The 24,343-nt window shown below is 40.3% G+C and overlaps 1 protein-coding gene across 1 annotated transcript in view; it reads right to left on the reverse strand.

Annotated features, from left to right (window-relative positions):
* The window catches only part of WRN (WRN RecQ like helicase), a 377,656-nt gene that overhangs the window by 44,870 nt on the left and 308,443 nt on the right, over positions 1-24,343 (reverse strand). The window contains exons 28-32 of the mRNA XM_053700137.1: positions 24,080-24,155; positions 15,612-15,724; positions 2,788-2,902; positions 1,308-1,439; positions 384-546 (exon numbers count right to left, since the gene is read on the reverse strand). Coding sequence (XP_053556112.1) covers positions 384-546; positions 1,308-1,439; positions 2,788-2,902; positions 15,612-15,724; positions 24,080-24,155 — 599 coding nt within the window. The remainder of the gene's footprint in view (positions 1-383; positions 547-1,307; positions 1,440-2,787; positions 2,903-15,611; positions 15,725-24,079; positions 24,156-24,343) is intronic.

Raw genomic sequence — 24,343 nt, forward strand, 5'->3', positions numbered from 1 at the left:
GTCGGGTTAGCACATGAGAATATGCAATCAGGTTTGCGCGTGAGTAGGGTGTTTCCCCCCACTTTTTTTTCCTCTCCATTGACTTCTATGGGTGAATACATGAATGCACACGCGATATTCTAATTTCGGCTTTTTGCGCTTGTCGGATTAAAGTACGAGCGAAAACTTATAATACGAGGGGCAACTTGATGCGTGCAAAAATCTTACTTGAAGTGCAATCGGGCGGGAGCGTTAATTAGAGCTCCACTTTTAATCTGGCCCAAAGTATTTCCTGCTACATTTAAGTTGCAAATTCAAACATTCCATATATGGTTAAAACACTTTTGTACTTAAAGGCTTATATTTATGGGAAATTTGGAAATGAAATCTTAGTGAATGCTTACCGGAATTAATAGGTGGTTTTCTAATAACATCTGTAATTGTCTTCTGTAATGCTGGAGTTAAGCCCGCTCGCTGCACATTGACAGGGTAACCAGCTTTCAAAGCCTGGCATAAATGCATTCCAACAGCAGCCACACTTAAACTGCGAGCATCTGCGATCTTTTGCTAAAGAAGTGGAAAACATTAGCATATCAAATAAAGTGCATTTAAAACGTGTAATACATAAAAGTCGTGATAAGTAATTAGGTCAAATATTATATTCTATATAGATATCAAACAGTAAGCTTTTCCTAAATATTAAAACATATTCATACAAATATGGCAGTTAGATGCAGAATAAGGTAAAACATAGAATTATTAAAAAAAACACCTCATGAAAATGCAGTCATATTTTAACTCTTTGAGTGCTAAGCACTTTCCCAACTGGGTGCTAAGCGGATTTAAGTTTTTTTTTTTTTAACTATTTTTTTTTCTCTTCAGATCCCCAAAACTCACTCTGTTGGAAATGTGAGGCGATTACCTTTCTAACGGTGGGTCTTGGCGGTCTGTAGCTGCTTAGATACCTGAGATACAGGCTTCTAAGCAGCATGCCCCCTTTCCCTATTGTTGTCATTTTTAAATAAAGTTGCTCAGTGACGTCATTGTGGGTGACGTCACCGCGCATAACGTGAAGCCCCTGCTACGCCTGTCACTATACAGGCCCGATTGCCGGGGTAGGAGCAGGTGGGAGCCCCCAGATCTCCCTCAAGGTGGGAGAGTGCTAGCGACGACTCTGAGCTGTCGTTAGCACCTGAGTGGGAAACTCTGCAACGGATCAGAGCCGTCGTTAACACTCAAGGGGTTAAAGGAAACAATGACAATCAATAGCCAATGAGTATAAGGTTTTGAGAATATTGTTGGATGGGAATCAGAAGCTATATACTTACTAACGCTAAATTCTGTTCCTGAAAGAGCGAGTATGTGATTCGCTGAGACTCTGGTATAGAAATGGATCCGGTGGTTTTTAGGCTTGGCACTTTTGACTCTGATTTCGAATCTCCATTCAAGAACAAGTCTGCCTAAAAATGTTATAAAATAGAAAAGCATCACTATTTAATGTTTAGTCATACATCAATAGTAACAGTTTGATGAAAAACATCTGAAGCTAAATCTATCTGTTAAACATGACACCTTTTTTTGGGGGGGGGGTGAATTTTATAAGATACAAAACAAAACAATCAGTAGAGGTAATGGTACATAAGAGTATATCGTCAATCTGAAAAGGGAGGTAAGAGATGAATCTCTACGACCGATAACAGAGAACCTATGAAATAGACCCCGTAGAAGGAGATCACTGCATTCAAATAGGCAATACTCTCCTCACATCCCTCTGACATTCACTGCACGCTGAGAGGAAAACCGGGCTCCAACCTGCTGCGGAGCGCATATCAACGTAGAATCTAGCACAAACTTACTTCACCACCTCCATAGGAGGCAAAGTTTGTAAAACTGATTTGTGGGTGTGGTGAGGGGTGTATTTATAGGCATTTTGAGGTTTGGGAAACTTTGCCCCTCCTGGTAGGAATGTATATCCCATACGTCACTAGCTCATGGACTCTTGCTAATTACATGAAAGAAATAACGCATTTGCTGTCTAGAAGGCTACTTCTTCTTTACATAAGCATAGTTATTCAGGAGTACAATGAACACTAAATACGCCATCACCCAGCATAGTCTATACCAGTGATTTTCAACATTTTTTTTGTCGTAGCACACTTTTTTACATTAAAAAATCCTGCGGCACACCACCATCCCAAAATTTTACAAAATCACACATTGTAGCCTAATACAGCATATATTATACATCATAATGATTGTCTGTGAATGAATGTCAATGTGTCATGGTTGTAAATGATGCCTGCCTGTCTGCCTGATGAGCCTGTCACATCAAAACAAGCAAATTTTAAAAAATGTCACACTGTTCTCAGTCTGCCGTGGCACACTGGTTGAAAAACACTGGTCTATACCAAGTGTACACAACTTGTGGCCCTGAATGGGAAAATATAAGTTACATAAGAGTAATAGCAAGCGCTGATGAATGTGGTGAATTCATGGACTTTTCCAGTGCGGGAACTGTATAGCTTAGTGTCTGGTCTACATTGTCAAAGTCCCTGACATCAGTGGCTTCAAACTGCGCATGCAGGCAGATAAGTGGGCGTGTGTGGATCCTGAACAAGCAGACATACTTTATACATAGGTAGCCCTCCATGATGTATAAGACGACTCATGTAGGTTTCAAGTAAAGTTTGAAGCAGAGTGTTGCTTAATAAAGGTAATTTAAATGACACTGTCCTGTACATCAACTTTGCATTATTGGGGAAGAAATCAAGGTTTACCTTTAATAAATAATTTAAAAAATATCCTTACCTTTAAGCTGTTAGAAGCACAGAAATCCTTGACTACGTTCAAGAGGGGAGCTAACATGTTAGATTTGGCCTCTGAAACTCCATCAAGTTTCTTCATGTTTTCCACTGTGGTTGGTCTTTTAAAAATAATTAAAAAAATAATTAAAATTGAAATCCAACAATTTTCTTGTTATATACAGCTAAGGACTATAATAACTTCTAGAGTCAGGCCCCTGTGTCAGTTGATTTTCCCAATTTCATTACACTGCTGCAGCAGCATGAGATCAACTTTATTTTTAGCAGTATTTCTGCCGAATACAAATATTTTTTTTCATATATAAATATACACAATTATATAAATATTCCTTGAAAAAAGCCTCCCGCAGCAGTGAAATGTACGTCGGAAGCAGTTGAAGAAGGAATGTTGCAAACAAGGGATCATACCCGCTAGAAAGGAAGGCACGCAAGGAAGTTATAATACACATAGGACTAGTGTACACTGTTTTATTTTTGCATGTGCTAACGGAGATCGCCAAGTGCTACCGGTGAATATCCCATATGTGTTCTGTGCTCCTCATTTGTTTATACATTTGAAAGAAAAAGAAATATCCAGTGGGATTGATTATATTGCTAAACACTCAGAGCTAGTGTGGCTCTGATGAATATAAGCAAGTTACCATCTTTAAAGAGGAATTGAAAATTGATACAAAAGTAGCGCTATGTATTTGTTTCTCTTCTTTTTTTCTGAAGATTTCATTAATTGGTGAAGATTTTGTGGAATTAACAAGGACACTGTCTAATTGCAAAGATTCATTTTGTGATTATATTTTCAATGTGGTTTTGTGCTCCATGTTTATTATTTCACATTTTTTCCTTGTCATTCAATTTTTAACAGTCATTTTTTGTCACTGTAGAATTTACGCGCAAGGAACCATAATGTGTCCTCTTAACTACAGTACAGGTACATGAAAAAATAAAAACAAGCATGAAATTCCTATTTTGTGTACGGGTGTATTTGGTTCAGTGATTTAGAACTACATATATAGTATACAAAAACCTCCATTAATTTTGATTCCGATTTAAAGTGAAGGTAAACTTTGATCAATGAAAGCCCGTTTTTTAAAAATACTATTAAAAACAGGGGCACTTTCATTCATCAAAGTTTACAAATCAGCTGTTTTGATTAAAAACTTACCTTTGTTTTTTTCACAGCCAGAGCAATTTCCCCCTCCTGGAAATCCTCTCTTCACACGTCAGCAAACACTAATCCTGCTTCCTCCAATCACAGCATGGCCTCAGGCAATAACCACCCTGGGGGGAAAGCTGTGATTGGAGGAAGCTGGATTAGTCATTGCTGACGTGTGAAGAGAGGATTTCCAGGAGGGGAAAGCTGCTGTAGCTGTGAAAAGAAACAAAGGTACGGTTTTAATCAAAACGGCTGCTTTGTAAACTTTGATGAATTAAAGTGCCCCTGTTTTTAATAGTATTTTTAAAAAACGGACTTTCATTCACCAAAGTTTACCTTCACTTTAAGACAACTCATTCATTACTGTTGACATTAGTCCAATAAACAGTTTTTTTTTTTTTCTCGCAGATAAATCATTTTCTTCACACTTGAAATAAATCCATATCAATACTGGTGATGTATAATCCCAGATTACTGTAATAGGTAAAAATGTCTCAAATAATTCTTAAAGGGATGGTACACCCTACATATAGCCAACCTAGCCGCTAAAATCATCACATACTATCCAGATAAAAGGTACATTTTTCAGTTAGAATTGAAAGTGTAAAAACCCAAATTTCAGACTAAAAAACACTATCCACGCAATTTAATAATGCCTGTCTTTGCACTGGTGTCCAATGTGGCCCAAAACATGCTTTTAGGTTTCAGAGATTTATGGACCCTCAAGAAAAAAGCATATGCTACTTTATCTGAGAAACCTTTACCCTTGTAAAAGGTAATTTATGACATTCTCAGCTTCTGGCACATCTGTCAACAATGCAGTTTTTGCGTGATGCCAACAGACTATTCCCTGGAATAAAAGTGACTGCTATTAAACTAAGCAACGCAATGCAATCTCACTCATGAGGAGTCTGCATCTTTTTGATATCCCTGAATCAGTCTTGAAAATCCTAGCGAGATAATTGGCTCTAAAGCTTAAATCTGTTTTCCTAAAATTCTTTGAGAGACCTCACATTACTGATAAGACTTTTTAAATAATTTTACTAGACCAGACCGCTTGAGAGAATCAGGTGCTTAATCTGACTTCAAAGAGGCTTCACCAACCAGTGTAGCGCCAACAGAAAATGGGACACTTGCCCATATAAGGAATAGCAATGGGACATTAGGGTTATTTTTATAGTTCCGTAAAAAATAAAAGATATGATTCATCAATAACACCTGAAAAAATAAACTCCATAAAACGAATAAGATTACCTGAATAAGGAATGTCTTTAGCCATTATCACCAGTCCAGAGCTTCAACCACAAAGACATGCAAACATGGATAGCAGAAACTATAGTCTAAGCAGACAATACCAGAATATTCAAAAGACATTGCTAAAGAACAAAATAGCAACATAAATTAAAGTGACTATCAAGTATTAACCCAGTTAGACAACTGACAAACTTAATCTGCAAATTATCTAAATAAACCACAAAGTGTGTTCTCTTGCTCATACGATTTCTTAAATAAGAACTACATTTTAAAGAAAGCAAAGAACATTTGTATAATCTGGGATTAGGTGTACCCCACTTTAGGTGCATCTGCCTGTTTGACACCTGGCTAATCTCTTACCCGAGATGTAGAAAAGCCCTCAGAAGAAGTATGGCCCCTGACTGCACATGATTCTGAATGAGGAAGTATACAAAGCTCTGCATTGAAACTTCTTATAAGCCACAGTATATTTATGCTTCTTAGAAGGGCTACTAGGCACATAACTATTAACTATTTTTTAAGATTACAAAGGATTGTAAACACAGGATTATCCCAAAGGGACATCCTTGCAGGAACAAAAGTCCCACCCATGAGTCACCTTTGGATAACAGGCATAAGTAAAACCTTCACAAAGAGTAATGTGCCTGTCGGCAACAAACGTACCTTTAAAGACAGTATAACATCTCACTTTTGTATGGAATATTTAACCTTATTATCTACATTGGTAACAAGCACCCAAGGACCCTTAACCCCCAAAGACATATTCAAAGTCAATCAACAAACTCTCTTCCAACTATAAGGCAACTAATGTTATGACTGTAGTAATCTCCAAACACACACTACAGTGGCTAATATAAAGGCAAATAATTCTAAGTAAGAACAATGAAATGATACTACAATAATATCCTTTTTTATGTCTCAAGCTACACCACCAACTGCACAGAATAAAACTGCAACAAAAATAGTATACAAACAATAATTTTGCAATAAATTTTATAAAATAATCAAATTAAATAAAATGGAGAATTAACCTACATTTATGGAAATATCAAAGGCAAGAAAATGTACAACAAGCATAAGACAAGTAACCTAAACAGAAGGCACCACTGCATGAAGAAGCTTTCTCCCAAAAGAAGCATCAGACTTAGACAAAAATATCAAATTTAGAAAATATCAAAAAATATCAATATCAAAAATATCAAATTTAGAAAATTTGGAAAAAGTATGCAGAGTGGACCAAGTTGCAAATCTGTTCTACAGAAACTTCCTTCTTGAAAGCCCAAGAAGAAGGGACAGCCCTAGTGAAATGAGCTGAAATTCTCTCAGGAGGCTGCTGTCCAGCCGTCTCATAAACCAAACGCATTATAGTACTCAACCAAAGAGAAAGAGAAGTAGCTGAAGCTTTCTGACCTTTATGTTTCCCAGAGAAACAAACAGAAAACTTGCGACAATCCTTAGTCGCCTGTAGATAGAAAATAAAAGCACGCACAACATCAAAGTTGTGCAACAAACGTTCGTTATGAGAAGAAAGATAAGGACACAGAGAAGGAACAACAATTTTCTGATTAATATATCTATCCGAAACCACTTAAGAAGAAAACCTAACTAGTACGAATAACCGCCTTAACTGCATTAAAGATAAGGCGAATCACACTGCAAAACTGAGAGCTCAGAGATTCTCCAAGCAGAAAAGATAGCAATGAGAAACAAAACCTTCCAAGATTACAACTTAATATCTATGGAAAGTAAAGGTTTAAATAGAGCCTACTGCAAAACTTTAAGAACAAGGGTTAAACCCTGAGGAGGAGCAACCAACTTAAACACAGGCCTGATGTAGACCAGTGCCTGACAAAAAGATTGCACATCTGGCACGTCCACCAGATGCTTATGTAGCAAAAAAGACAATGCAAAAAGCTGAATCTTCAGGGTACTGACTGACAAACCCATCTCTAGACCACCCTGGAGAAAGGATAAAAAAATTCAGAAAACCCCCCACTTAGACAAAACTAAGCGTCCAATCTTCAAGCAGTCAGCTTCAGAAATTTAGATGAAGGAAAAGACCAAGAATCAGAAGTCCCTCCTCAGAGGTAGCCTCCAAGGTGAAGAGACGACATTCCACTAGGTCTGCATACCAGATCCTGCTAGGCCACGCAAGGACTAATAAAATCACTGCCGCTCTCACCTGAAAATAGGAGTAATGACTTGTGGAAAGAGAACAAACAGAGGAAAAAGGTATGCAAGACTGAATACCAAGAAAAACGTCAGAACATCTATCAGGACGGTCTGCAGATCACATGACCATAAACCGTACCTTCGAAACTTGGCGTTCTATCGAAATGCCCACAGAAGCCAACTCCTGAACCCCCCCCCCCATGTGAGGGTCTACCTAGAGAACACTTCCAGATGGAAATGCTCACTCCCCGGGATGCATTATCATTCTGTTTAGAAGTCCGGCTCCCAATTGTCCACCCCTGGAAAGTGGATGACCGACAGAAAATGTGAGCTTCCTCCCACTGAACAATCCAAGCCATCTCCTACATGGCCAAGGAACCCCTAGTTCCTCCCTAATGGTTGATATAAACCCTTGAGGTGATATTGTCCGACTGGAACCAAGCTAGGGACGACTGAGGTGAAGTTATCAGATCATTGCAAATTGCTCTCAACTCCAAGATGTTTAAAAAGGAGAGCAGACATTTCCGAGTCCATAATCCTTAAACAAGACCCAGAAAGCTTACCAGCCCAGCAGGTTGGCATCCGTGGTCACATCAACCAGGAAAATCTCCAGAAGCACGCGCCCGGAGATAGATACTCCTGAAAAAATACTACAGAAGAAAGTCTCTTGTCATCTGATCTAACTCTATCCTTTAAGACAGATCCGAAAACTCTCCATGTCATGGAAAATAACAAAAGGAATGATATCCATGGAATACCATCAGACCAATTTCCTCCATACACAGGGTCACAGAAATGTGAAGAACTATCAACTGTAGCTAAATCCAAACTCCCAACCTCCTGGTTGCAAGATGGCTAAGTGTCAGGATTCACCTTAAGTATCACTTGTTAACAAGAATTAGGGCTGCTGTACCTTTAACAACATTCTGCTTCACTTCCTGTTTCCTATAAAAGATTGCCACTCCTTTAGCTCATTGCTTGGTATTGAGTCAACCTTGATACTATGCTCTCCTGACAATCTACAGATTACCCTTCTAGTGATTCAGCTTAAATACAAAACCTTCTAAGCTTTTACTCAGTTGCTGTGTTCTTATTCAAGATTCTCCTGTTGTTACGATACCATCAGATATTCCGGCCGGATCTACAATATCTATCCGCGGTGACGTCACACGCCAACGGGACCGATCAACCAGGCAATTGCCGCAGCTCACATACACATCGGAACTCTAAGTTGGCATTGAAGCTACCTCTCAAAATCTATACTTGCCATCCGCTCTTATAAGGTACCTCTCTTCTTTCACGGCTTATCCTAATCTACCATATAATCGCAGCTATCATGTTCTAACAAATTACTATCAGGAGTATGTAAGTTCTATTTAACTCTGCCTATAGTTTTCAACCAGTCTCATTTGTAACTTTCATTTCCTAATTGTTTTCAGCAAGTTGATACTTTTTTTGCTACACTCTCTCAGCTTGTATTTTTTCTATAACTTCTGTCATTATTCCACACAAGTTTCAATTACTAAACTTAACTGCATTTCACTGTAGTAACTCACAGGTGGCAGTTCTAAGCTCTTCTTATTTTTTATTTATTGAAACTCATATCAACTGTTTAGAATTATACTTGAGACTCACGTTATCTTTATGGTAACCTATGTGTTTTTTCATATAATTCTAATCCACAATTACAAACTTTTATCTCAGCAGCTGTGGTCTAATTGAAGTTTCCTTTTTTTTTTTTTTTTTTTTAATTCTTTTTATTGAGAGCCAACACATGGATACATCAGTCAACAGTTCCAGACATTATCATGAAGATTACATCCAAAGATACAGTAGTCACACAATCTACTTAGAGGTAACATTGTTCAGGGCATAACAGAAAGTCAGGAGATCAATACATGACAAATAACCCGGGTACCTATAACAGTTTACAGTCCTGTTATCTACATATGTTCAGCTCTCTCATTTTATATTTTCGTCCCCAACTAAACCCCGAACCCTCCCTCAACCCTCCAAACACTAACACACAAACCAAACCAACAAATCCGTCAATCAAACCAGACATAGCAAACACCCAATCCCATCCACAGAGTTAACTAAAGTTTTAGCATTCGTAGCCGCCCGACTAAGCCTAATGTTCAGGTCTGCATTACCAATAGATTCCCCTAGGGTATGAGGTAGCACAGTGAGGGGCTGGGTAATTTTCCATGTAGGTGGTCCACATACAACTATTATAATATCTATGCTACCATCCCAGTTCTAAAAACACTGCGTCACTTCATATGGTTAAAATAAATTGCAAAGTCTTGATTTAGTTCAAAAGGCATCTGCCAAGGCTAGGGGGCAGTGTAACAAAGCAGTACATGTACAACCCGGCTGGGTATATATCTAATGCCCTAACACCTGAGCAGCATACCCGTTTAAAATTAATAATTTCCTGACCCTGGCAAAAGAAACAATTTGACTCATTCAAACACAAGATGAAATGTAATTAGGGCAAGAATACCACAGTTATAGCATGAGATATTTCCCTCATTCAGTCTCTCAAGCAGGGGTTAATGTAGAATGATATAAGCATAAGGAATTACGGCGTTATGTAGGATCATACTTATCTGTGCTAACCAAGATTAATCTAACTACAGCGTTGCAGAGGGAGTTAATTACTTGCCGTTGGCTACGATATTATGGTTCTCAACTATATAGGTGATACAAGAGAATATTCAGAAGATACAAGGAGGAATCTGACGCCACTAATAAAAGGCTGTTCAAATTTTTTGTGTGTCTAGTAGCGATATTCTCTAGAAAGTATAGTCAGGCGCTGACAAATAAACTGTCCGTTGAGCGTAGAACAGACAACTTGCTTAGAAAACAAAATAAAATAATGCTGCACACAGAGCATTTCTGTTTAAGCAGGGGGATGAGATAGGGAGAGTACAGGTGGGGGAGTGAGAGAGGGAAAGTACAAGATGGGCCACAAGAAGATTAGACAAACATCTTTTAAACCTAAGAAAAACAGACTGACACCCCAATACCATACCAATCTGCCCTTAATGGATCTTTTTTAACTTATAACAAATACAAACACACAACCCGAGCAAACAAATTAATCAGGCAAACAAGGCATAACAAACAACCAATCCCATTCACACAGTTATCTAGAATCTCAGCATTCATAGCACCATAGAACTGGGTTACACAATACTACTATAATCTTCACACTGTTAGTCCAGTCCTAGAAATAGTGCAGTAGTTGATATAAGCAAGACAGGTTGCAGAATTCCAATTTAGTCCTAGATGTTTCAATGGTTATAATAGTAGGGTGTTCAACTCTGTAGCTGATGCAAGAGAACATGCAGAAGGATTACAAAGCCAATTCTGCCGTCACTAGTAAAAAGCTGCTCTAATTTCATGTATTTCTAGTCATGGTGCTTTCTAGAAAGATATAATCAGGCGCTGGCAAATGAATACTGTATTGAAGTGCTGAGGGGAGCAGCAGTTGTGATTTTTAACACCCTAGATCACCCAGAGTAGTGTTCCGTTAAGTGTACAGTAGACCAACAAAATAAAACTACACACCAGGCATCTCTGCGTAAACAGGGGTATGGGAAAGGAAAAGAATAGGTGCATTAGGCAAAATCAGTTAAATTAATAGTATACAGTTCCCAGCATTTAACCCATAGTCAGCTCTGCTGAATGCTGTGTACATGACATAGTCACCCCAATAGCTTGCTCGGCCTGTGTAGTGTACAGCCTAGTCAATGGGCATCAGTGATCCAGAGTGCCGACAAGCATAGGGGAAGCAGTAAGCTCTGCTCTGTTAGTAACCTGCTAGATCAACCAACGCCTTCCCTGAGTCGCGGTGTAGCGTCATCTCCCGGCATTGGCAAGAGTCCCCCTGCGCTGTGGAAGTGTTGCGGCCTGCCCTTTCTCAGTAAGGTAAGACTCATGCTCTTTATGTCGAAACCATGCAGCCAATGGAGTGTCAGAGGGCGCTCTTTTTCAGAGGTATAGTCCGGTTGCTTCTCCACGGCGCTGCATAGTGGATTGTTGTGAGGGCTGTCATCCAGCTGAGCGGGTATGTTGGAGGGGTGAAATGGAGCCATGCCTTGATCCGGGATAAGCTGGTCGCACTCCGGCCCCGCAGCCTCCCCAGGGGTACAGGAGCATGAGGCACGTAGAGGTTGTGGAATCTCCCCGGCAAGTACAGGGGTGACACCCGGCAATGCGGGGGGTTTCTGAGCAGACCGGATCGCTTCGCAAAGTGTAAGATAAGACCTCATAAGGTTATCCAGCTGCGGTGAGAGGATGGCGGTTAATTCCTTAAGTAGGGAGTCCATCTTGGACCACTTCTCCCCAATATCTTGTAAAATGTCTTCCGTGGGAGAGAGGGTGGTGTTGTCTCTATCCACAAAGGTTCTCGGACACAGATTTGTCAAGAGAGGTGTGGATGGCTATAGATTCAGGCTATCATAAGGCTTATTGCTGACAAGATGTTTCAGAGCTTCAGTCTATTGCTGCCATCTTGGTGCGCCGCCCACCGGAAGTCATTGAAGTTTCCTTTTTTGTTTCATAGATAAGTTTGTTTAGCAAACAGACTGTGACACTAAGCTATCCACCGGCCACTAGAGCTTACTGTTGGCCGGACAGAAAACTGCTAAAGACACCGCAAATTTCAAGTGAGATAGCGACAGGAAATCCAAAAAAGGACGTGAGACAGGGAGAAATGTCCCCAGATTCTCTATAACAATCCTGTGAACACAGCACGTCTAGAACCCTTCCAGAGAGGAAAGAAAAATATAGAACTAATAAAGTTCACAAAACTCAGAAGGAAAGACAACAATAGGGATCGGTGTCATCCAGTCAACCAAGGCCTCCTGACAATATAAGAGGTTTAGAAGCAAACAACTGAAAAATACCACTTCAGTAACAGATGAAGGAATTATACTGTCCAGATCTGAGATTTCAGCCTCAGAAACTACAGGCGAATCCTCCTCACTAACTTGGAAAAAGACAAAGCTGCGTAGCAGCATGTGGAGCAGAAACCCTCTTTTCTGAGACTTAAAATGTCCTCTTGCCTTTTTCCTGAAGTAAAGGAAAACAGACCAAGCCCCAGATACCACAGAAGATACCTGAGCTTGCAACTTCTGTAAGCAAATACACTCCTCCAGGAGATTGAGAGGAACCACAGGGCACTGCATGTGACGCCATATAGGCTTAGGACATAAAAGGAGAAAGTTGTGGCAGTGCCTTAACAGCAACATCCTTGGAGACATAAAGTTCAAACCAATCTGTACATTTAATAGCATTTGCGAAATCAGAGGTACAGAAAAAATAAATGTTTAAACCAATTCTTAGTTCAGCAAGCCTTCCACACAACTTCAGCATCAGTAGAAGGAATTATACTGCCTGAATCCGAAATTTCACCCTCAGATGCAGCCTAAGAATCTTCATCCTCAGACTTCTGAGAGGAAATACTTTGATTAGCCACTTCAGGATCAGAAATCTTACTTACTGTTTCTTTAATTTTCCCTGCAGCATGGGAAAAAGCAGACAGCGCCTCAGATACCGCAGAAGATACCTGGGCAGCAATATCTTGTAAAATAACTCCAGACGGAGCATGAGAGGAAACGCAGGGCACTGCATGTGCAGATGAATAGAATTGGGACGTTTTGAGGATTAAGCTGCGGCACATCTGAAACAGGAGGCTACTGAACAGCATCCGCCTTAGCTAATGATGGCTCAGGGTCAAAAAGTCTATTTCTATAAGCTAAAGTTCTTTCAATACATAAAGAACAAAAAGGTACTGGGGGTTCCACCTGGGCATCAAAACATAAGCTACAGGTAACATCCTGCACAGCCTCCTGTTCAATAGTACAAATAGAAACAAAATATATAAAAAAAAAAACAACAACAAAAAACAACTTTTCTAACTTTTTTTTTTATCTTTTAACAAAGGATATAATACAGAACCAAAAAAAACGTTCTTAAAGGGACACTGAACCCAAATTTTTTCTATCCTGATTCAGATAGAGCATGCAATTTTAAGCAACTTTCTAATTTACTCCTATTAATTTTTCTTTGTTCTCTTGCTTTCTTTATTTGAAAAAGAAGGCATCTAAGCTATTTTTTTTAGTTCAGGACCATGGAAAGCACGTGTTTATTGGTGGGTGAATTTATCCACCAATCAGCAAGAACAACGCAGTTTGTTCACCAAAAATGGGCCACCATCAAAACTTACATTCTTGCATTTCAAATAAAGATATCAAGAGAATGAAGACAATTTGATAATAGGAGTAAATTAGAAGGTTGCTTAAAATTGCATGCTCTATCTGAATCACAAAAGAAAAAATTTGTGTTCAGTGTCCCTTTAAATTTACCAAATCAAGAAAACATGCCCCAGGTAACACTCTACACCTCAGCAGGATTACTGAGGTTCCCTAACTGTCCTGCAACCCGCAGCAAACTGAGGAAAAAAAAAACTATCCTGTTTACAATCCGGATTTCCAGAGAAGCAAAAACAGCAAGAAGCCTTCTAAACAGCAGAGCCATCTGAAATATCGGCACCTCACTCTTACAGGAAGTGGAAAAAAAAGCGTAAAAAAAAATGACATCACAGAATCAGAACCTCCCTAAAAGAGGCGGTCCTACAGATGACAAAAAAAGCCATTTAAAAAAAACAAAACAAAAAAACCCAACTTTCTTGAAAAACAGGCTTAAAAACAAACAATAACCCCCCCAAAAAAGTACATAATCTGTTACTAAAAACGGATCCTCACTGAGCGATCAATAAAATAAATAACTCCTCACACTAACAGTGCCTGCAAAAACTGCCATAAAAACCTGCAACCTGACAGGAATAATAAAAAACGTCCCTGCAGCGTTTCAGCTCAATAAGTGCCACATTTTCCCCTGCTACATAGAAAAATAAAACTGGCACTTACCTCAATATTTATCTGTCCGGCAGCAGGACAGCTCACCTGGTTTGAGAGGATGCCATCCCTCACATGGACCTGTGGAAATACAGAAAGACTGAGTAAACTTACTCAGGCTATCTAAATAGGGCAGCAAAATGTTTTGGGAAAACGCAGTGAGGATTGTACGCCACAAGTTCCCAATTGCTTAAAAGTCACCATTGCCCTACTGAAGAGACTGATATGGGCTAAGGCTAGACCCTTTAGAAAGATCAGAGCAAACCTACTCTGCTTTAAAATAAAAAAATCTTGAGTGTAGATCAGACATCAAAACTTCACATCCTCCTTGAACCAAAGGCAAAGAAAATGACTGGAGGTTATGGGTAAGGGAAGTGACATATATAGCAGCTTTGCTGTGGTGCTCTTTGCCTCCTCCTGCTGGCCAGGAGTGATATTCCCACTAGTAATTGATAATTCTGTGGACTCACCATATCTTAGGAAAGAAAATATTAATAATACATAAATAAATAATTATTGCCACGAATAATGAAGGAAAATAAAACAAATTTCAGAGACACACTGGACCTCCTGGACAAGCAGAAGAAAGGCAGCATAATGAAGACAATTAACAAGCTATAGAACCATAATACTATACTGTCTGCTCCTAGACTATACATGTGAGGGTAACTGGCAGGGAGTATCCTCAAAATAAGCCACAGTCCAAAAATCCATATGGAAACATTTCTTAAGTGTACAGAAGTATGTCAGGATCACTTGTGGCATCATATGCAAGGTTCTAAGGTTCTAAACAGTCAAGGGTCAGCTGGACCTTTGGTAGAGAATGAACAGAAAGAAAATAGGCTTATGTGGGTAGGATACCACTGCCTACAACTTTTCTGAGGCATATCTACCTACTCCAGTAGTCAGAGGTCATTCAGCTACCAGTACTGATATGGTTCAAATAGAGTATGAGAGAAATAACTATTTGTTGCTCAACTTATGTCCTCCAATAGTCTTGTATACATCTACTCAGTGATATAGTTTATTTGGGTACAGGCCCATAGAACAGCATATTTTGATAAGGAAGCAAAATTTAAAAACTAAAATTATTATGAGATCAAATGTTTTGCACACTCCAAGATTGATAACTTTTCCCCTTTTTTAAACATCAACGTGCATGCATGCACTAGTGTCTACATAAGCTTGCCACTTATGAGCTGCATACTGCTAAAGGTGCCTTTCTGTTTTGAGTGAATAAAATAATAGAATTATAATGTTCCTTCAAATAAACACCTAAGTATATTAAAATGATGGTTTACATACCTTAATTTAGCCATATCAACCAGAACCTTGTTTGTAGCCAAAACAGCAGGCGGTATATCCCTCTCACTAGCAAGTTTCTGCCTTGCTGATACTAATTTGCCATACAATGAAGTCTGTGTCAAAATTAAAGCATCATATTAGAAAAAAAATGCAGTAGAATTCAATTCATGCATAAAACGATGACATTTTTTTTTATCCGTATTTAGAACTTGCAGGGACTAGTTCACAACAGGACCACAAACAATGGGGGGGTGTGTGGGTGGGGAAACAGGAGGAAGAAAAAAAAAATTACAAACAAATTTCTTCACATTCAGACTGGTGACAAACATAGTAAGGTACTAATAATGTATGTTGCTTCATGACTAGGTATAAACACCCCATTAGTCCTCAAGGTGCAAATTATGGCTGTGCAAATTCAGACCGTTTATTATCTGTGGGTATAGGTTATATATTATATACATATGGTGCTACTTGGTTAGTCTTCAGAATGGTTGTTACTGCACTGAAACATCCCTCTGTGAGAATACTTCCTTTGAATAATCCATCATTTTTAATTCCAGAAAATGCTGACATTGTTATTACTTTGATTTAGTATTATCCATGTTTATTATTTATTGATTGATATTGTAGCCATTTATAAATCCATACACATCCACCCTTTGGCTGTCAATGAGGTCAGCAGCCCAACCCTAACTGGAGCAATATAAGTTAATTGTTAGAAATTAATATTGCCTCTTGAAATAACGAATATATGAGATGAGGTATAACAAAATTCTACTGCAGAAGCTGAAGGACTTTGAGCTTATGACATCACACACACAAAGAGTTTAATTTCCATACACATCCAAGTGAGGATGCATAATAACCGTGACAAAGGAAGCCTGCTATGCAGATCCAGATATTAGAATGAAAATAAAGACCCACCCATATGTCACATCTTTCTCAAGTCCAGGTGACATTAATTTCAAGTAACCAATGTCTGACCAGGGTCATTAGCTCCTTAAAAATGTGGTGCTGTTCATTAAACCTAGTTTATAAAATAATATTAGCTCAGCCATAATGGTGGATCTTTAGACACTATGGGGTATATTTATTATGGTGCGGACGGACATAATACGATGTAAAGTATCATGTCCGCCGCACATCGATAAATGCCGACAGCATACGCTGTTGGCATTTATCATTGCACCAGCAGTTCTCGTGAACTGCTGGTGCAATACCGCCCCCTGCAGATTCGCGGCCAACCGGCCGCTAGCAGGGGGTGTCAATCAACCCAATCGTATTCAATCGGGTTGATTTCTGTCTGCCGCCTCAGAGCAGGCGGACAGGTTATGAAGCAGCGGTCTGAAGGCTCGCCAGAAACACAGGACATCAAACTCCGTACGGAGCTTGATAAATTGACCCCTATGCCACTGGTTTTCAAACCTGTCCTCAGGCCTCCCTAACAGGCCACATTTTGAGGATATCTGAACTGGAGCCCGGGTGAAATAATCAGCTGATTAGTAAACATGGTTATTTTACCTGCTCTCATCCAAGGTAATCCTGAAAACCTGGCCTGTTGGGGAGGCCTGAGAACATGTACTATGCCTAATACTGAAACTTTGATTTCTGCATTTAGATTGTAGCTACTGCCGAGCTCTAACACGAGTATCCTGTTGCACAGCCAGTAAAACTCCTAAAAAGAAATCACTTAAAGGGACAGTAAACACCAGAATTTTTTTTGTTTAAAAAGGTAGATAATCCCTTTATTACCCATTCCCCAATTTTGCATAACCAACACAGTTATAATAATATACTTTTTACCTCTGTGATTACCTTGTATCTATGCCTCTGCAAACTGCCCCCTTATTTCAGTTCTTTTGACTGACTTGCATTTTTAGCCAATCAGTGATGACTCCTAAGAGTCAATGTTATCTATATGAAACCCATGAACTAACGCCCTCTAGTGGTGGAAAAACTGTCAAAATGCTTTCAGATTAGAGGCAGTCTTCAGGGCCTAAGAAATTAGCATATGAACCTCCTAGATTTAGCTTTCAACTAAGAATACCAAGTGAACAAAGCAAAATTGGCAATAAAAGTAAATTGGAAAGTTGTTTAAAAACAGAATTTATGCTTACCTGATAAATTACTTTCTCCAATGGTGTGTCCGGTCCACGGCTTCATCCTTACTTGTGGGAATATCTCTTCCCCAACAGGAAATGGCAAAGAGTCCCAGCAAAGCTGGCCATATAGTCCCTCCTAGGCTCCGCCCACCCGTCATTCGACTGACGGACAGGAGGAAAAATATAGGAGAAACCATATGGTACCGTGGTGACTGTAGTTAGAGAAAATAATTCATCAGACCCGATTAAAAAAACCAGGGCGGGCCGTGGACCGGACACACCGTTGGAGAAAGTAATTTATCAGGTAAGCATAAATTCTGTTTTCTCCAACATTGGTGTGTCCGGTCCACGGCGTCATCCTTACTTGTGGGAACCAATACCAAAGCTTTAGGACACGGATGAAGGGAGGGAGCAAATCAGGTTACCTAAACGGAAGGCACCACGGCTTGCAAAACCTCTCTCCCAAAAATAGCCTCCGAAGAAGCAAAAGTATCAAATTTGTAAAATTTGGCAAAAGTGTGCAGTGAAGACCAAGTCGCTGCCTTACATATCTGATCAACAGAAGCCTCGTTCTTGAAGGTCCATGTGGAAGCCACAGCCCTAGTGGAGTGAGCTGTGATTCTTTCAGGAGGCTGCCGTCCGGCAGTCTCATAAGCCAATCGGATGATGCTTTTAAGCCAAAAGGAAAGAGAGGTAGAAGTTGCTTTTTGACCTCTCCTTTTACCAGAATAGACGACAAACAGAGAAGATGTTAGTCTGAACTCTTTTGTAGCTGCTAAGTAGAATTTTAGAGCACGGACTACATCTAAATTGTGTAGCAAACGTTCCTTCTTTGAAACTGGATTCGGACACAAAGAAGGTACAACTATCTCCTGGTTAATATTCTTGTTGGAAACAACCTTTGGAAGAAAACCAGGCTTAGTACGCAAAACAACCTTATCTGAATGGAACACCAGATAGGGCGGAGTACACTGCAGAGCAGATAACTCTGAAACTCTTCTAGCAGAAGAAATAGCAACCAAAAACAAAACTTTCCAAGATAATAACTTAATATCTATGGAATGTAGAGGTTCAAACGGAACCCCTTGAAGAACTGAAAGAACTAGGTTTAGACTCCAGGGAGGAGTCAAAGGTCTGTAAACAGGCTTGATTCTAACCAGAGCCTGAACAAATGCTTGAACATCTGGCACAGCTGCCAGTCGTTTGTGTAGTAAGACAGATAAAGCAGAAATCTGTCCTTTTAGAGAACTCGCAGATAATCCTTTATCCAAACCTTCCTGCAGAAAGGAAAGAATCTTAGGAATTTTTATCTTATTCCATGGGAATCCCTTGGATTCACACCAATAGATATATCTTTTCCATATTTTATGGTAAATCTTTCTAGTCACTGGTTTTCTGGCCTGAACAAGAGTATCTATCACAGAATCTGAAAACCCACGCTTTGATAGAATCAAGCGTTCAATCTCCAAGCCGTCAGCTGGAGGGAGACCAGATTTGGATGTTCGAATGGACCCTGAACAAGAAGGTCCTGTCTCAAAGGTAGCTTCCATGGTGGAACCGATGACATATTCACCAGGTCTGCATACCAAGTCCTGCGTGGCCACGCAGGAGCTATCAAGATCACCGAGGCCCTCTCCTGTTTGATCCTGGCTACCAGCCTGGGAATGAGAGGAAACGGTGGAAACACATAAGCTAGGTTGAAGGTCCAAGGTGCTACTAGTGCATCCACTAGAGTCGCCTTGGGATCCCTGGATCTGGACCCGTAGCAAGGAACCTTGAAGTTCTGGCGAGACGCCATCAGATCCATGTCTGGAATGCCCCATAATTGAGTTAACTGGGCAAAGATCTCCGGGTGGAGTTCCCACTCCCCCGGATGGAATGTCTGACGACTCAGATAATCCGCTTCCCAGTTTTCTACACCTGGGATGTGGATCGCAGATAGATGGCAGGAGTGATCCTCCGCCCATTGTATTATTTTGGTCACTTCTTTCATCGCTAAGGAACTCCTTGTTCCCCCCTGATGATTGATATACGCAACAGTCGTCATGTTGTCTGATTGGAATCTTATGAATCTGGCCTTTGCAAGCTGAGGCCAAGCCCTGAGAGCATTGAATATCGCTCTTAGTTCCAGAATGTTTATCGGGAGGAGAGACTCTTCCCGAGACCATAGTCCCTGAGCTTTCAGGGGTTCCCAGACCGCGCCCCAGCCCACTAGGCTGGCGTCGGTCGTGACAATGGCCCACTCTGGTCTGCGGAAGCTCATTCCCTGGGATAGATGGTCCAGGGTCAGCCACCAACGGAGTGAATCTCTGGTCTTCTGATCTACTTGAATCACTGGAGACAAGTCTGTATAGTCCCCATTCCACTGTTTGAGCATGCACAGTTGTAATGGTCTTAGATGAATTCGCGCAAAAGGAACTATGTCCATTGCTGTCCCCATCAACCCTACTACTTCCATGCACTGAGCTACGGAAGGACGTGGAACAGAGGGAAGAACTTGACAAGCGCTTAGAAGTTTTGACTTTCTGACATCTGTCAGAAAAATCCTAATTTCTAAGGAATCTATTATTGTTCCCAAAAAGGGAACTCTTGTCGACGGAGACAGAGAACTCTTTTCTATGTTCACCTTCCATCCGTGAGATCTGAGAAAGGCCAGAACAATGTCTGTATGAGCCTTTGCTTTTGAAAGGGACGACGCTTGTATTAGAATGTCGTCCAAGTACGGTACTACAGCAATGCCCCTCGGTCTTAAAACCGCTAGAAGGGACCCGAGTACCTTTGTGAAAATCCTTGGAGCAGTGGCTAACCCGAATGGGAGGGCCACAAACTGGTAATGTTTGTCCAGAAAGGCGAACCTTAGGAACTGATGATGTTCTTTGTGGATAGGAATATGTAGGCACGCATCCTTTAGGTCCACGGTAGTCATAAATTGACCTTCCTGGATAGTGGGTAGAATCGTTCGAATGGTTTCCATTTTGAACGATGGTACCCTGAGAAATTTGTTTAGGATCTTTAAATCCAGAATTGGTCTGAAGGTTCCCTCTTTTTTGGGAACTACGAACAGATTTGAGTAAAATCCCATTCCTTGTTCCGTCCTTGGAACAGGGTGTATTACTCCCATCTTTAACAGGTCTTCTACACAATGTAAGAACGCCTGTCTCTTTATTTGGTTTAAGGATAAGTGAGACATGTGAAACCTTCCCCTTGGGGGTAGTTCCCTGAATTCCAGAAGATAACCCTGAGAAACTATTTCTAGTGCCCAGGGATCCTGAACATCTCTTGCCCAAGCCTGAGCAAAGAGAGAGAGTCTGCCCCCTACTAGATCCGGTCCCGGATCGGGGGCTACTCCTTCATGCTGTTTTGTTAGCAGCAGCAGGCTTTTTTACCTTCTTACCCTTGTTCCAGCCTTGCATAGGTTTCCAGGCTGGTTTGGGCTGTGAGGCATTACCGTCTTGCTTAGAGGATGCAGAATTAGAGGCCGGTCCGTTCCTGAAATTGCGAAAGGAACGAAAATTAGACTTATTCTTGGCCTTGAAAGGCCTATCTTGTGGAAGGGCGTGGCCCTTTCCCCCAGTGATGTCTGAGATAATCTCTTTCAATTCTGGCCCAAAGAGAGTTTTACCTTTGAAAGGGATGTTAAGCAATTTTGTCTTGGATGATACATCCGCTGACCAAGACTTTTGCCAAAGCGCTCTGCGCGCCACAATTGCAAACCCTGAATTTTTCGCCGCTAATCTAGCTAATTGCAAAGCGGCATCCAAAATAAAGGAGTTAGCCAACTTAAGTGCGTGAACTCTGTCCATAACCTCCTCATATGGAGTCTCTCTACTGAGCGACTTTTCTAGTTCCTCGAACCAGAACCACGCTGCTGTAGTGACAGGAACAATGCACGAAATGGGATGTAGGAGGTAACCTTGCTGTACAAAAATCTTTTTAAGCAAACCTTCTAATTTTTTATCCATAGGATCTTTGAAAGCACAACTATCCTCTATAGGAATAGTAGTTTGCTTGTTTAGAGTAGAAACTGCCCCCTCGACCTTAGGGACTGTCTGCCATAAGTCCTTTCTGGGGTCGACCATAGGAAATAATTTCTTAAATATAGGGGGGGGGGGGAACAAAAGGTATGCCGGGCTTCTCCCACTCCTTATTCACTATGTCCGCCACCCGCTTGGGTATAGGAAAAGCGTCGGGGTGCACCGGAACCTCTAGAAACTTGTCCATCTTGCATAATTTCTCTGGAATGACCAAGTTGTCACAATCATCCAGAGTAGATAACACCTCCTTAAGCAGTGCGCGGAGATGTTCTAATTTAAATTTAAATGTCACAACATCAGGTTCAGCTTGTTGAGAAATTTTTCCTGAATCTGAAATTTCCCCATCCGACAAAACCTCCCTCATGGCCACTTCAGATTGGTGTGAGGGTATGACAGAACAATTATCATCAGCGCCCTCCTGCTCTTCAGTGTTTAAAACAGAGCAATCGCGCTTTCTCTGATATGCAGGCATTTTGGATAAAATATTTGCTATGGAGTTATCCATTACAGCCGTCAATTGTTGCATGGTAATAAGCATTGGCACGCTAGATGTACTAGGGGCCTCCTGCGTGGGCAAAACTGGTGTAGACACAGTAGGAGATGATGTAGTATCATGTCTACTCCCCTCATCTGAGGAATCATCTTGGGCAATTTCATTATCTGTGGCAGTACTGTCCTTACTTTGTTTGGACGCTATGGCACAATTATCACACAATTTTGAATGGGGAGACACATTGGCTTTCATACATATAGAACATAGCTTATCCGAAGGCACAGATATGTTAAACAGGCTTAAACTTGTCAATAAAGCACAAAAACCGTTTTAAAACAAAACCGTTACTGTCTCTTTAAATTTTAAACAGAAAACACTTTATTACTGAATATGTGAAAAAGTATGAAGGAATTGTTCAAAATTTACCAAAATTTCACCACAGTGTCTTAAAGCATTAAAAGTATTGCATACCAATTTTCAGAGCTTTAACCCTTAAAATAACGGAACCGGAGCCGTTTACAAAATTAACCCCTATACAGTCCCAGCTACAGTCTTTGCTGTGACCTAACCAAGCCCAGAGGGGAATACGATACCAAATGACGCCTTCTAGAAACTTTTCCAACTATTTTCAGGTCCTCACACATGCATCTGCATGTCTTGCTCTCAAAAACAACTGCGCAATAATGGCGCAAAAATGAGGCTCAGCCTACAACTGGGAAGGCCCTTCCTGACTGGAAAAGGTGTCTAACATAGTGCCTGACGTTAAAAAACGTTCCCAAGTTTATAAGTGTGAATTATCAGCATTAACATGTATAAAATGTCCAAATAAAGCAATCGATTTAGCCCATAAAAGTGTCTACCAGTTTTATAGCCCATATTAAGCCCTTTATTCTGTTTGAAACTAAGAAAATGGCTTACCGGTCCCCATGAGTGGAAATGACAGCCTTCCAGCATTACACAGTCTTGTTAGAAATATGGCTAGTCATACCTTAAGCAGAAAAGTCTGCTAACTGTTTCCCCCAACTGAAGTTACTTCATCTCAACAGTCCTATGTGGAAACAGCAATCGATTTTAGTTACTGTCTGCTAAAATCATCTTCCTCTCACAAACAGAAATCTTCATCTTTTTCTGTTTCAGAGTAAATAGTACATACCAGCACTATTTTAAAATAACAAACTCTTGATAGTAGAATAAAAAAACTACATTTAAACACCACATACTCTTAACCATCTCCGTGGAGATGTTGCCTGTGCAACGGCAAAGAGAATGACTGGGGTGGGCGGAGCCTAGGAGGGACTATATGGCCAGCTTTGCTGGGACTCTTTGCCATTTCCTGTTGGGGAAGAGATATTCCCACAAGTAAGGATGACGCCGTGGACCGGACACACCAATGTTGGAGAAATTACATGCCCTATTTAAATCATGAAAGTTTTTTTTTTTTACTTTACTGTCTCTTTAAAGAAGCATCTGTTGCTAGGCTGGTAGTATAGCTTGTCACTCAGATACAATATTAAGTTGAAGAACTTAACAATGGTGCTAACAATGGTGGAATCCACCCCTTCCACTATCATTCATACCCATCACAATATGCATATGCAGACAGCACAAGCAGGCACAGATATAAGCAGTCCACAACAATAACACCAGCTGACATAATAATGGTGAATAATAGAGAGAAAGAGCAAGATAGGCAGACAGATAAATAGACAGATAATGTTAGTATGTGTGTTTGTGTATGCATGGGCTACACAAACAGTTTAATTCATTTAAAAAATGAAGAGTAAAACAGATTTAGAAGGAATTGACATCTACTGTATATAAAAAATAAACAAAGTTTACCTGTAGTTCGAGTTCTCTGGGTGAAACAGAGGGCTCAGGAGCTTTGGTTGCCTTGGATGGTGATGAAAATTTTTTACTGTTGGAAAAAGCAATGTATACATAAATGCAATTACATTTAAATGAGCACTAGAATTTTTTTTTCCAACAAATGCCAAATATCCCTTTAATTTGCCAACCAGACAATGTAATAGCACTTACTCTGAATTTCAAATAAGGGGTAGATTTTTTTTTCCTGACATCCCCTGTATCATGTGACAGCCATGA

The sequence above is a fragment of the Bombina bombina genome, chromosome 2, assembly GCF_027579735.1.
Source record: "Bombina bombina isolate aBomBom1 chromosome 2, aBomBom1.pri, whole genome shotgun sequence".
Taxonomy (NCBI): domain Eukaryota; kingdom Metazoa; phylum Chordata; class Amphibia; order Anura; family Bombinatoridae; genus Bombina; species Bombina bombina.